Source organism: Corvus kubaryi, unplaced genomic scaffold (genome assembly GCF_017639235.1).
Source record: "Corvus kubaryi isolate FWS band 111438036 unplaced genomic scaffold, C.kubaryi_AGA036_p1.0 137, whole genome shotgun sequence".
Lineage (NCBI taxonomy): Eukaryota > Metazoa > Chordata > Aves > Passeriformes > Corvidae > Corvus > Corvus kubaryi.
This window is the reverse complement of record NW_024580671.1, coordinates 16,652,385-16,667,954: the sequence shown is the minus strand read 5'-3', so window position 1 is coordinate 16,667,954 and position 15,570 is coordinate 16,652,385. Positions and strand designations below refer to the sequence as shown.

The following is a 15,570-nucleotide window of genomic DNA, read 5'->3' as shown; positions in this document are numbered from 1 at the left end:
TTATTTATCAAGACTGAAGTTATATATTTAACCATTTCTAATTCTATTATTTTCTCATGTAACATGGCCATATATATATATTTAAGGTTTAGAATATCATAGATCTTATTGGACAAGAAATATAAAAATCATGTACTGCAAATAGAAGAGTACATTACTGAGTAAGTTTAATGTTTAAACATTAACATGCTTCTTAAATATGTTAATCATATTCATCAAGAAGAAACTTATTCTTGGTTGTTCTGACTGTCCATGCAATATATGCTTACTCTGTGATACATTGCTAATCTTATTTTTCTCTCATGAAATGTCATAGTTAAATGTGCAGTTCTTAGGAGACATTGGATAAATTTGAATACTCTTAATTATGTGAATATTCAACATGAAAGACATTGCACATTAATTTTTTCGCAGGGGTTGCAGGGGGCTGGAAACTAAAGGTAAATGGAAGATTAGTTACATTTTGAAAAAGTTTGTCAGAGTAGGGGAGGCAGAGAGGGAAGATCAGCACAGAATTCCAGTAGTGGATGTGAAGGTTGGAGAGAGAAGGAGGAAGTGAGCAGTAATGCTACTTAGAGTACCGAGCAACTGAAAGATAAACTATGGAAGGCTATTTATATCACACACATGAAATCCATTCTCCTGTGACTCCTTAGCAGCCTTAAAAAGCACTTGCAAGGTTTTAGCAATATGTTTGGATACTTCTGCTGACACCTCATGGAAAATATTGTTGTTACACTACTTCTTATTTTTCATTTGCTGTCTTTTTCTGTGATAGTGTTGAGTGGCTGGTTCTGAAGCCTCATTAGCTTCGGCTATCACCTTGTTGTTGTCAAAAAAGGATAACACCTTACATTATAGGAGAGAGAGAGGTCTTTTCTCTCCTTTAGGAACTGTTGTAGGTATGAGCCAGATGTAGGAAAACTTGATTTTTTGGTTTATGTCACACTTGTCCTTTTCAAATCACCTTGAACATTTAAAAAAGACTTAGAAAGGAAGCACGGTAAAAATAACAAACAGCAAAGATGCTTCAGACTGTTGTTTATTCTCTAGGCTTGTTCCCTCTTCATATTCCTTTACAGTTTCTTTCAAGTCAGGAGATTTTACAAAGTCTTTAGTTAACACAAATTGTTGTGTCCCCCTGCTAAAATAGTTTATCAGATAGTTCATAATATTCTTCAGGAAAAAAAAAATCTTTCAGTTTTTGGGGCAATCTAAAAAGGAACTCAAAATGTACTTTGAGTGTCCTGCTTTAAAATGCATAGTGACAGACTATAGCATTTGTATTTGCCACTCAACCCCCCACTCCCAAACACCTACTTTTTCTGCTTCAACTCATGATGGTTCTTAAGTATAGAGTCCTCTTGCATCTTTTTCTCAACTTGTGTCTAAAAAGGATCAAATAAAGGCAAATGACTGTTGCTTCTTAATAAAGCCCAGAAAGGAGCAGGGGACAGATGTTCATCCCCTTTCCTCTTCTTGGTGGTGCAGGAATGGAAAGACACACTCATGGAAAATTTAGTATCCTTTGCTGAAGTGAGAACTGGAATATGTTTTCTGCATGAATTTCCAATCTAACAGAGAGTGGAGTAGCAGGTAATGGATGCAATTCCCATTCACCACTGGTCTTTGCAGCTGGTGTGAGGTATCACATTACTAGAAAACACCTGGTTCCCTATTGTAGGAGATCAAACCATTATTGCAAAGGCCAAATTGTACAACATTTGCTGCATTCAGTAGCATTGTTATTTCTTACACTGAGTTTATGGTATTTGTGGAATGTCATTATTAAACAAACCAGGCTTTAATAATTTCTGGAGCAGAGCTGGCTGTAAAATCTATTTTTTGCATAATATTTTTTTCTTAGAATTAGAAGCTGATTACTTTGTTTTAAAATGCAAAAAGCAGTGGAAAAAATAATATTCCTGCATGTACGTCACACTTAATTGCATCAGTTTTATGAGGAGAATAGCACATTTCTATTTTTGTATCTGTAGAATCAGAGATCTGATTTGGAAAAGGATTTTCAGTCAGTCTTCCATGTCCCAGATGAGCATGCTAATTGCTTGGCTTCTCCAACTTCCCCGCAGCAACTATTCAACTTCGTATATGATCTGAAAATATTCATGGTGCCATGGGGAAAGTGGAAGTGGCTCTAAAGCCTTCTGAGTAGAGCATGATTTTCTTAAGTGTGATCTGTATTCATGTCCTCTTACCAAATCCTACAGAGGAGAAAGCCTGGATCTCATGTTATGTACGAATATTCTCCCCAATGGGTTACCTGATAAAAATAATATTTAAATATTGATGAAATGCACTACAAATTTGTTTTTCTTAACGTTCCTATGAAAAGAAAGACTGAATAACTTACTTTTAAGGGTTTGCAAGACATTCTGTTTTGCTCTGCTTTTTCCATTAGGCTCTGAATAGTCTCAAGTGTAAGCTTCTCTGTAAATGCCGATTAGGATTTCCTTATAAGAAGTCTTGAAAAGTTGCATGTGCCTGACGCAGTAATTCTTGGGAGCTGAGAAAAGGATACGTGTGCTTTTCAGTTGTGACAGCAAAGGAGGTGAAAATCCTTTCATGTTCTATAGAGATTAAATTACTGATATAAGAAATTATAAACACATCTAGCTGCTTTGTAGCTTTGAACTCTTGTGTGGATTCCATGAAAATAACTAATGAGATGGGAAAGTCTTTCCCTGTGCCGTTATCTTGGAATGTTCTGATGAACTAGACGAGTGATGTAACCTAATTGCATTTTTACTGAATGCAGTGTGATGTATTCTGTGGTAGCAATGCCAAACTTTGCAACTCCACTGGAAACACTTTTAATTATACATTAATTTATGTGAGTGCTTGAAACTAGAATGCCCCGACTGAAGCATGGAGGACTTGAAACCCATGTGTTGACAGATATTTGCTAACAATATCATGAGGAAAGACAATCTGTCATCTTAAGGAGGAAAGTTATTCATCAGATCATACAGTAAGTTAGGCTGGAAGGGTCCTCAGGGATTTGTGGTCCAACAACAACTGAAAGAGAAACCAACCTCAAAGTGAGATCTAACATTTTTGAAGTTCAGTGAGGTTGCTCATTCAGAGGCAAATACTTTAAATTTTAATTCAACCAATCTAAAGTAAGTTTCATAAAACATCCTTTGGTTTAGGGAACTATTTTCACTTCATATGTGGGACTTTTTTTCCCTCAGTATACCTGTCAGTTGCCACTAAGTCAGTCTGGCTCAGTGGTAATATAAGGCTTGGTCAGAAGAGACGTGAGGTAGATGAGCCCAGTGCATGAACTCATCTGACAAGATGCAAGTTCTGAGACAAGTATGGCAATGGAGATGGTTAGAAACAGTGATATGGGCTTTGGGGTCTTCTCATGCCTATTTACCTGGGTTGAGCAGCCCCTTGGCACTCTAATGATATCCTTTCTCCATGGTTACTGTCAAACACTGAGAAATTTAAAGAAACGTTACTGGGTCTGTTTGATTTCCCATTTCACATAAAGTAAGCTTTGGCTTACAAATTCCTTGATGTGGAGCAGGAAGCCTGTTAGAGTCACTGTTTACCTTGCAGGGGAGAAACTGCAGAGGCCCCTTAATCTAGGAGCATAATTTTTTCACACTTGTAAAATGAAAAGCTACAAGAGATCAAATGCAGCAGGGAATCGGTAGCTCAGTATAAGTTTACAATATTTCTAGGAATAGAGCTGTGGTAACTGAAAGTCTTTTCTAGACACCCGAAGAAATGTGACTATGTTTGCATGAGACTACCCCAGCAGTTCACAGCGTTACCACACTCAGAGTTGTTGCAATGAGATCTTTTTCCTGTGAATCAGCGCAAGAAACGTTAGATGGGAAACTGAATGGGTATCTCTGCTAGAGACAGCTATGAGTTTTAGCCAAAAAGAAAGCATAGGCTTACAGTGGAGAATTGACTGGAGCAGTGACTGGGAAACAGTGAGGAGGAATGATAGCAGGAGCAGTAACATGAACTTGACAAAGAAGGTAAAACAGAATGAAGTACGTAACTCTTAGGTAACTCCTGGGCATATAATTAATCACAGAAAAGTTTTCCGATGTTTGTATTTTATCTACAGGGTTCTCAGGTGTCAGCGTTGCTTTGAAATGTACTTTTTATCTTCACTTACATTTAAATAGCAAGTGCATTGCTTAGTTACTCTAGTTCTAGGACAAGTTATAAATCTGTCATTTTTAATCTTTGTTTTGTGACAAGGAGATTATGTGTATTCCAGTTTGATGTGTTTAAGAACTAGTTGTCACTGAAGGCTGCTGTTTAAAATACCTTTAAAATAGGAATACTGCTCATGTATGCTTCACTAAGTATACAGCTAATTAAGGCATTCTTTTTTGTTCTCAAAAAATGCTAAAGCCAAAAAATTAGACATATAAAGAATTTTGCACATGAAGCGTTGTTCCAAGATCATTCGGCCCTGAAGAGATAAGGGTGTAATGGAGTTAAATTCATGTTGTTCTCTTCAGTGTTGCTAAAAGATTTGTTTTTAGAGAAGAATGAAAAATGTGCCATGGTGATACTGTCAGGGGCATCTTACATTCAGTAGAAACTATGACTTGTTGTTCGAGTCAGTACTGCAATTATAGAATCATAGAATGGTTTAGGTTGGAAAAGACTCTTAAGATCATTGAGTCCAACCATTAACCCAGCACTGCCAAGTAGGTCTTGTAACTATCTCCAGGGATAGTGACTCAAGCACTTCTCTGGACAGCCTTTTCCATGCTTGACAACCCTTTTCATGAAGAATTTTTTCCTAATATCCAATCTAAAGCTCCCCTGGTACAACTGGAGGCAGTTTCCTCTTATTGCTTGTAACTTGAGAGTAGAGACAGAGCCCCACCTCCCTGCAACCTCCTTTCAGGTAGTTGTAGAGAGTGATAAGGTCTCCCCTCAGCTTCCTTTTCTCCAGGTTAAACAACTCCAGCTCCCTCAGCTGCTCCTCATAAAAATTGTGCTCCAGACCCTTAACAAACTCTGTTGCCCTTCTCTGGACATACTCCAGCACCTCAATTTTCTTCCTGTAGTGAAGAGCCCAAAACTGAGCACAGTATTTGAGGTGTGGCCTCACCAATGCCAAGGACAGGGGAACAATCACTACCGTGGTCCTGCTGGACACACTGTTGCTGTACGTGATTCAAGTGGCACCCAATTTAAACCCAGAAATTCCTAACTAAGGCGGCATAAGCTAAGGCTACATAATAACAATAGCTGGTTCGTATTTCAATCTTGGAGTTGGGTTATGTTTTTATAAACCTTTTCCAAAAATTTGTTCTACTTGTTGGGAGTATTGGTTTTCCTTGTTTTATCTACTAAAAAAATAAAAACTCATAACACTATTTCAAATAATGAATTATAGAATATATATGCATGATTTTAGTGCCTTCAAAGAATCTATTTACAAGTTCTTCACAATTGTTACCTAGGTTCTTATGTTGGTGGGGATTTGGTTTTTAACATTTTGTTCAGGCACCTGTTAAACATCTGTTTCCTTTGAAAAAAGATGCATAATTGGAATGCAAGTAGCTAAATTCCTAATACAATTCTGTTTGCATGAAGTGCTACACTTCATGAAGGAGAAAATGTGTTTTCTTGGAACCTTTTGTCTGTTATTTGCACTAGAAGCAATATAAAACACTTAAATTCTCAAAATGGTGTATTTTGCGCACTCCATAATATTCTAGCTAACCATCCTGTTGGTAAAAATGTAATTTTAAAATGCAAGATGGTTCACCTTTGCAATATAACACTGTAGTGTGCAAATGGATGCTAACGTGCCCTGTCAATTGTTAATAGAAAAGGGCAGCCGTGGGCTTGCTAAGGTAAGAACTGGAGACATTATTTCTGAAATCTATTGTCTTTATATGGAAGTTAGGCTAGGTGCTTATAATATTAATTTAGCCTTTTGAGGAAATACTTGAGGTTCTACCATCTACCCTGTAAAGAAATTCCAAGCTAGCTTTCCTATGACAGTTAAATGTAATTTGTATTTAAGTGTTTATGTTCCATTTGAAGAAGAAAATATCCCTACTTTATACACTTGAGGGCATTTCTGACAAAAGTCTTGGGTACAGGAGCTCTGAGAAAGCTGTCACAATGTTGCAATGGCATTCATGCATTCTTTTTTTACTGAGCTAAACCCCAGAATTAAAGCTGAGGAAAAGAAGAGTTTGGAGTTTCCTTTGATAATTCAAATTAATCAGAATGAAGTCTTCAAAAAGGCCATCAAGGACAGAATCTACCTCTCCTTTTTAATCTGTCTATTCCCAGACTGTAATTTGTGGGATTTTCTACATAGAGTTTTTCTGTGGCCAAGGTTTATACAATTATTTGTCCCAGATCATGTTAAATCAATAAATCATTTGTTTGCCAATAACATTGTGAAAATCTACTGGTTTTACCTTTGCACTTAAAATGCTACTGGAAATGGGAACACCTGTAAACCTTCAGAAAACCTTTAACACCTTTAGGCAGCTTTATTTGGACACATGCCTCATTTTATTACCTTTCTTAAAATAAAAACAGTGCTGAATAACATTCTGTCTGAGGTTTGTTTTTTTTTTTCTTCTATCGGCTTCCTGAGCAGCTGCTGGGTATTTTCTTCTTAATATGATCTAGGATTCTCTGCTGCCAGTAGATAGTAGCTGAATGTACATTCCTTCCCCTCCTCCCAGAAGCTCAAATGCAAATAAAGGGTCTATAAGCATAATGAACAGATGCCTTTTGTCATAACTATGTGCAGAAATCAATAATGCAGTACAAAAGCTGTTTGAAGGTAAAATGACAAATCTAACAAAAATCTGGGATGCTTATTCAGCAGCTTGTCAATTTTCTGCATTCTCTTTCATCTGAATGATAAAAATAATCTGTGTTGTGTTGAAATTTAGTACAAGTTAACAGTAAGAAATTTCATGTGCTTGCAAAAGAAATAAAAGCATATCTATTTGCAGTCCCTTACAGAGTATTGTAGTAGTAGTTTCAAAACTGGGGTAAATAAGGAATAATAGCTAACACAAGAGGTTTTAATTACCACTAGGGAGGTAATTGAAGCTTTTTCTGAGGGAACAAAGATAGGCTACATACCTTATTAAAGAAAATGTGCCAGTCCTTCAGAGACTGGATAATCATTTTCATTGTTATGTTTTAGCTCCTAATGTTCTAGAAATGGAAAATGTATAGTGATGAAGTTTTGGATGGCTCCTAGGTTTTATAGATGGTGCAGTGGTCCTATCAACCACAGTCAGATGCAGTGTATGGTGGCATGTTGGAGATCTCTATTTGCTTTGTCTGTGAACAGCTGTCCCATCATAAAATGCTGGAATTTTTTTCTAAAGCTAATCATTTTGCTGTGTGCAGTCCCCCTGCTGTTGGCAGGGATACAACCCACTAGATCAGGTTGCCCAGAGCCCAATTTAACCTGGTCTAGAACACTTCCAGGAATGGGACATCCACAATTTCTCTAAGCATCTTTTTTCAGTGACTCACCACCCTCACCGTAAAGAATTTCCCCCTATTATGTAGTCTGTATCTCCTCTCTTTTAGTTTAAGGGTGATATGTTTAAACTTGTCAGTTCCTCTTCAGTCTGCTTTGTTTTGCAATGTGCCTGAGGGAATCCCTCTTCAGCTGAATCTGCACCCTTCTGAAAATCTGAATGTGATGTGTCAGTATGTTTTAAATTATGTTACTTAATGCTCATTGATATTCTGGTAACTCGATTTATAATAAGCATATAAACTGTAGTCCGTTGTAAAATTAATAATTCCATCTTTTTAAAGTACCTTGTCCCCATGGTTTTTATTACAATTGCATGGTTCCTCAGTCATGATGGGTGTCTACTTTCTTTAGCAAGTGTATTGCATTTTCATAAACCCATGAATATGGGTTTTCTGTGGCTTGTAACTGGCCACAGGCTTTGTGTTTAGCTGCCAACAAGGTCCTCATTACCTATCTGGCTTTGGCTGGCTGGACTTCTCTTACCCTGCCTGGAGATTTGTTCTGACTTGTAAAAGCATATATCTAATGACAAAATAATAAATTTCATTTGCTTTATTATCGCTCTTACTTAGTTTTGTGCAGTTGTGTGGTGTAATCCACCTTGGTATGTATGCTTTGTATTTAACAAATAGCTATAACATGTAGTTACTCTGTGTAGAGTTAACTAACTATAACCCTGGACTAAAATGGAACACAGAAGAGTAAAGACATGTGACCATAAGTGACACCTTCAAAGTACTGGCATAGGATGATACTAGGGCCCCAGACCTGTAAACAGCTCACCAGTGGCCAATTATTGATCATCAGGTAGTGTGATCTTGAGAGCAGAATGAAACCACTTCTAGGGGAAACCTTTTCATTTACAGTATGTTCTCAACATCCTGAATGTAACAAATCATTGGGAATTCAGGCAACCTGTTCTGTAACGTGGGTATCCCACTTCAGCAGCAGTATGCCTCTTGTGATTTTAGGTCCTTAATGGAGGGTAGCCTGGGTTCCTTGCAAAATTAGTGGAGCTTTGAGAGAGCAATCTTAATGCTTACCTGGGAATCTTTCCATCATTTATGTAAAGTCTGTATGCTCCCAACTTCAGCATTTTTACCAGATTTACCAGTTCTACTTCCCTTCTTGTCAAATCCCTTTTATTTGGCAACCAGATCCTCAGTGACAAAACTGTTAACTTGAAGACTTGATTTTTGGAGGTCCTTCAGATTTCCTTCCCTGTGCATTCTTGCTTTGTTTCCATTCTGGTTGACTTTCATTCTTTCCTATTTACTGGCCTCTTTAGTAAGAGGCCAGTATATAACATTTTAAAGTAAGTTTGCTATCTGTAATCCAGTGTTTTTCATTTTTCTGAAAAGCTGGGGAATGCATGCCATTTATATTCCAAAGATGTGTTTAAACTATAGGTAAAATGAATAACCTGTGTTTCAAGTGTGTTCACTGAGAGATTTCTTGGATGTATAAAGATGGCTCTTCACTTTCTAACAATGAATGCCATGAAATACACAGCTTTTTATCTTTCTTGCCTTGCATGAGCAAGTACTTCAAATCTTTGGCAGATAGCTTTTTTCTGAAGTTAAAATTGTTTAGCCATTGGTAAGGTTTTTTGACATTTGATTTTAGAGTTAAATAAAATTCTTCAAGGAAATCTGTGAAATTTGTACTGAAAGAAAATTGGACTTGGGGTCTTCAACCTTTGTTTAGAAAACACAATAACTTTACTCAACACCAGGCGGTGTAAAATATCTGATTAATGCTGTTGTGGTTCATGTGATCTGGAACAATAGCAAATGGGTTTTTTAGGTTTCCAAGGAAACAGTGCAATGGGGCCATATGAGGGCATGATTATACATGTGTATGTATAACAATTTCTTAAAATATGAAAGCAGCAAGATTGGAGGTGGGCTAAATATCCATATTTATAAGGGAGCTATACCCAGCCTAGCTCTTCCCGTACAGCAATAAAAAACCTTTCACCTGCTCTAATAGAGCCTGAACTTTACCTTTATGACTTTGTACCAAGCTTCTGTACCACCAGCTAGCCACAGTGTGGTTTGTTTTCTCACCTATCCCAATAATAATTGTCACTACTGCCTAAAGGTTGTTCACTGTATAGAACAAATTCCCCTACAAAAATAATTAATGTCCATTGCATTAAATACAGTCCTTAAAATAGAATAGACTTCACTGAATGCTTTTGCTTGTAAAGAGTTGTTTATGTACCCAGTTGGAGGTGTGTAGGCGAGCTGTTTTTCATGAGAAGGAAAGTTTGGTCAGAGTATCACGTTCTCTGGAGTTGCCAAAATAAGAAAATGTAAGTGTAGGTAAGAGGAAAAATATTAAAGTTGTCATGGTAATTAGATATCTGATCTGTAGTAGCTTGGACTGGCAGTACATAGTACAGATTTTTAAGGTCTGATTTTAGGAACTGCCAGACTTAAGTAAATTTATTCAGTTAAACAGTAACATGGTTGTAGGGAAAATGTCTTTCAAAGCTGAAAGGACTGATGACCTTGTTCCATTTTTGTTGTACATGTTATATGCTTCAGCTTAGTCTCAAGCTCATTATGACTCTTCTTCTGAGTTGTCTGTTTATCTCCAGTTGTTCAGTGTATATGAAGAGTTTGCTTTTATCTTCTCCTTGATCTGTATGTTGACACGTGATATGCTGTAGTAATGTTGAAGGTCAGGCAAGACTAATCTTTACAGACTGTGTCATTCTGACACTTGCCTTGGTGATTATATTTGAAATAACCAAAAGGCATGCCTGTTGTTTTTGTTAATCTCAACTGTAATGAAGTATGCTCTTTGCAATTTGTTTGTATACTGCACATGTAGTAGAAGAAGTTATGCTTCCTTGGTTCTAGAGGAATAAAAATTGGAAAATTATTATATGGCCATCCTTGCATTTTGCATGTCTTCTAGCAAACATAAGAAAGAGTATGATTGGTTAAATCTGTTGAATATTGAAAAAAAGATTGTAATTTCAGTCATTACGAAATTATGGTTCCTAAGTAAAGAGTACTGATTATGCTATATTGGCTTACTAGAATTTTTTTCTTCAGATTTTGGATGAATAAATTATATAACTTTGTATCAGGTTAACTGATGAACTGTGATGGGAGTTCTGCATTTCACCCATAGCTTGGGACCATTGTATGTGCACCTTTTCTTGCCTACCAATGAAGGCAGGATTGTATTGAAGGAAGTGAAATTTGAAATGGTAGCAAATACTGCTGATTGAGATGTCTCCAAACTGACCTCTTTCTAGTTCTCTTTTTAGAGAACATTAGTCCATCCCTATTGAGATAATTTTCATACATGTCATCATAGTTCAATTACATGTCAGTAATAATTTGCTAATCTTTTTCATGGGTAGTTGTTTTCAAGTGTTTATTGATTTTTGGATGTTGATACCCTTCCCAAATACATTTAAAAATTGAAGTGGGTTGGCTTGCTATTGCTAAACTTCCTCTGAATTTTCTATTCTCGAGAATGCATATATACTTGCAAATATATACAATTTTTAAGAAGTACTGATAACAATAATCTGTTTGAATGTCTTTTTTTTCAATGTTTTTCTCTTCAATTTCAGGTTTGGCAGTTTCTCTTCAGTTGCTTCATGGAGACATAGAACAAATTAGGAGGGAGTATACATCCAGATTTACCCATGGAGTATCCATAACAAGGAAACTAGGTTTTTCCAATATTATAATGCCTGGTAAGTTAAAGAGAAAAATATCTCAATAAGCAGTAAAAGAAAGAACTAATGAGAAACTAATTGGTTTTCAGATGGTTTTCAAATAAATACTGTATTCTGAAACTTCTTAAATAGTTCCAGAGACTTTTATGTTAGCATTTTTTCATAAAGGTAGATGAAAACTGTGTCCCAGTAGCCCCATTACATTATATTCTATAGTTACTATGCCAATGTCAAAAGGGCATATGGCTATAGCAGCCGTTTTTGAGAGGTAGAACCTCACTTTATTGAAGTGAAGATGACTGAATGCAAGACTGCTGAGCTCTGTGCAGGGAAGAAGGTAACCAGCAGAACATTTTGTTCATAGGAGCTGGTAGCTTTCTAAATAAAGACTCACAGAATTTCAGTGGTACTGTACAGCTTTTGTTTTCATTAAGGTTTGTGTCTCCAATACTGGAAATGACTGGAAATGGATAGTAATATAGCTGTAGAGACTTCATTTTGCTTATATTATACGAAAATATATGCAAATATCTAAACAGATGCTAAGGAAGGTAGAAAGATGGTGTCAGTAGGAATGTGAAGAAGCAAATATAGGAAGAAGATCGTGGAACAATTTATAGCTTCATCCTTGAAATGAAATTTTTTTAAAAGTTCAGTGGGTTGCTGGAAAGTAGGAAGCAAATGTCTCTTTAAAGGAAAAGCATACTTTCAAGCAGACTAGTTTGGCATGATTATGGTGTTATGTCGTTGCTGAGAAATGTTGCAGGGAGGAGCTCACATCTTAGTTTCAGCTGAGTCCACGCATACAGTCTTGACTTTCTCAAATGTAAATCATCCTCATGACTTTCAGATTTTTAATAGAGACTATCATCTTCATATAAAGATCTGTTTTTGCATTTCTGTGGACCTAAATCAGAAGTAAACTAAGATTCTGAGGCACAAATAAATAAACTTTCATACTTCACTAATCAAGGAGGTCTTAAATAGGCATTTGAAACTCAGTAATGAGGCTCAGCTTTAGCTGTGAGCATGTATTTCTCTTGAACTTCTGCCTGAAAGTTGACAACTGAGAATTCACTCTGGTATGCTTACTGCCAATTAAACATCCTTCTGCGTCCTAGATCAGCACTACTGGTCACTTAAAACGTGCACATAACACAAATTAATAACACAGTTTCAGCACTACGATGAAAATACTCTGCGGGTATGACTGCAGTATTTAGAATAATAAAATGCATAAGTCAGGTGCCATTTAATTTAAAGTTAGTTTATATATATGCCTAATGGAAGCAATTCCATTGAAATTTTATGGCTTATTAGCTAGGCTTTATTTGTTGTCTTACTGTTGGATTTGAAATTTGAATCAAATGGGTGTTGTGGGTAATATGGCAGGTAACAGTGGAAGCAGTTTTACTGAGTGCACTGTAACTCCCATTAAGAATCATTTCTCCAGTTGTCTATGATTTAGTGACCTGCTGCTCTGTGTTATCAAATTTGCTATGTTCTATAAATAGATCTTGTATCCCGTCATTTTCCAGCTGAGAAATAATGTGATGTACTAAACTGCAGAAAACATATTATAGCAGGGTACAGTGTAATCAGCTGCTGGAGGAGTTTCTTGACTCAGTTTTAAAGAATTATGCAGGTTCACTTTGTCACTGTTTTAGTTAAAAAAATAATATATGGGTTCTAGTATAGTGCCTTCTCAGTCCAATTGTATGCATGCATCAGTTTAAATAATGTACAGCTTCTATGTTTACTGGCATAGAAGGGATTTCTCCTAAAGAGAAATAATCATCTCAGTCTTGTAATGATGAGTTTCAAGGACTAACCAGAGCAATGTGCCCTAGGCCCTGAACTGCCCTCAGCAACCTAGCCTTTGAAATGCTTTATTATTTTTAAGCTCCCCTTTCATTTTGTTCCTCTTCTAGTGGTTTTTTTTTCCCACTGATAAATTAGAGAACTTCATCTTTTGCCACCAGAAATGGTCATTAATTAGATCTTATTTTATATTTTTGTTGAAAGTGTGTTGCTGTGGTTAATTAGCACTTAGGTTAGTGTTGTGAACCAGACTCTCTTGAATTATTCAATAAGAAATACTTCATGCTGCTGAACTGCAGTATCTCTCCTATAAATGCCATATTTTAAGTCTCTCTCCTATTCTGGTGTATTTAAATGCTCTCTGACCTTTTTTTGTCATATCAATACTTTTCTCTGTGGAGGTTATGCTGTGAAAAGTAACTGGGATCATCATACGTGCCAAACCAGAACTGACGATAATAATGCATGTTTTTATAGAGTAATGATTTTTGTGTCACTGCAGCCTGGCAGGGTGAAGCCACAGAATACACTATCCAGGACTCTCGGAATTTCTTTGTGAAGAACTCCAAGTGTTTTAGGAAATGAAGTAGATGGCTGGAAAAAAGTAGATGGCTATGATTCAAAAAGGCTGTGAAATTGGTAATTCACTTTATTCTAGCCAACAAAAGGACAGGCAGTGAAAGTGTCAACTTGTAAATATAATCAATATGCATTTTCTAGGTTTGACCAGGATTTCAGGGCAGACTCTATGCAACCACTGGTAATTTCTGTTCTGGCATTTTAGTGTGGTTGCAGATATACAGCCAATATTCTCAGGAAGCTTTGTATGACATTGAAGGACAGCTGTGCTTGCACACTGAGTTTCTGTGTTCACCATTTCCTGACAACCACATCATTACTTAGTATATAAAATTTAGCATTTAATATTTACAAAGGTAGTATACTTTTGAGGAGCACTCTAAATTAAATTTACATACATAATAGGTAATGAAATGTGAAAGCCCTTTTTCTATACATACTTTTACCAGCTTTTTTAGTACTTTATGTAGTTCAGTCTTATGGAATCTCTTTCCAAATTTGACTTAGAGCACCCGTATCAGTGCATAACTTCAGTGCTCATGTGTTACAGCACACATGCATGTATGTGCTCTTTGGCATCATTGTGGAAGATACTTCAATCTGTAAATAAGCCTGATCACTAGTATGTGTTGTCTGGAGTTTTTACAATTGGAATAAACCCTAGCACAGCTGTTTGTCTAAATGAGGACTTAACTGGCTTAACTAGCTGCCTGTTCTGCCTCTCAGTTGTAAACAGACTAAACTTTTGTGTGGTAAGCACACATATAGGTGCATGTCTTCCTTTGTTGTGCATTCCAGATCAGAACTGCATCTGCTTTCCTTCATTTAAGCTGTACTGTTCTTAACAGTGCTAAGTCTGTTACTGGTAGTTTACTGGTAGTTGTTGTTTTGACTGCTTGGTACAGTCAAAGACAAAATCCCGTCAGTGTGAGACATTAGCACATTGTCTTCCCGTAGAATACTTTTTTCACTAAGCAATTAATTAGGTCCAAGCCTTACTTCCTGGAATTTTACCTATGCAGCTTTGTCTATAGCAATAGTATAATTCTTACTTTAAGCAGCTATGGGTTTGATTTTGAAAGGCCCTGTGTCTTATAGAGGACAACAGCTCAAAATATCTTGGTCCATGAAATATACTTCAGTGTGTAAACAATTGGCCTGTTGGCTGACATCTCAAAAGACTTTCACAGGTGGATATCAGTTAGCAATAGCCATCCTTTTTTCAGCTTATGGTCTGAACTGGTGCATTACCACTGCTGACATTTGATTTAAGGATAAGAGTTAGTATTTCTTCCAGTCCATCCAAATTATTAAACTCTTATGATATTAGACGAGGTTAAAGAATTGGTGCATCGCTATGATGGTTCTACATTGACCCCTGTTTACCTTGTACATAAGCTTAGTGTAGTATCTATACTGGTATCTAGAGCTGAGCTAGTCAGTCCTGACTGGAGAAGTCTTGCCTTGTAACACTTAACTCGGAATTTTTTGGCCCTTTTCCAATTCTGTGATAAATTTTCACAAATAGCATTGCTAAAGACTCTACATGAAGCTGCACTATTAATTTTTGTAGTGGAATTTTTATTCTCTCAAACTTATTTGTCCAAGATTAAAAGTTGTGTTTTGTTTCTCAACGTTGTCTTCTTTTTTTTTCTTTTTTACAATTTCTGCTCATTTAGCAGATAGAATGAGGTGCGTGGGATATTGCTGCGCTCTTAAGTTTCCTACAAAAAGCTTTCACATGTTTAATTTAGGAAAAGTAACTGAATTTTTTTACCATCACATCTGCATTGCTTTACGTTTGTCACCTTTTAACTTCATTAGATGTCCTTTTGCTGTCCAGTTAAATCTCATCAGAATCCTTCAAAGGTGTTGAATATATGTCCTGGGTTGCAGTGTATTCTATTACCATCCCCATCAGCTGTTA

General features: G+C 36.5%; 1 protein-coding gene across 5 annotated transcripts in view; it reads left to right on the top strand.

The window, feature by feature from the left end:
- Positions 1-15,570, top strand: part of DOCK4 (dedicator of cytokinesis 4) — a 233,550-nt gene that overhangs the window by 117,169 nt on the left and 100,811 nt on the right. For all 5 annotated transcript variants that reach the window (XM_042018041.1, XM_042018044.1, XM_042018042.1 and 2 more), the window contains one exon: positions 11,136-11,261. In XM_042018041.1, the coding sequence (XP_041873975.1) occupies positions 11,136-11,261 (126 nt within the window). The remainder of the gene's footprint in view (positions 1-11,135; positions 11,262-15,570) is intronic.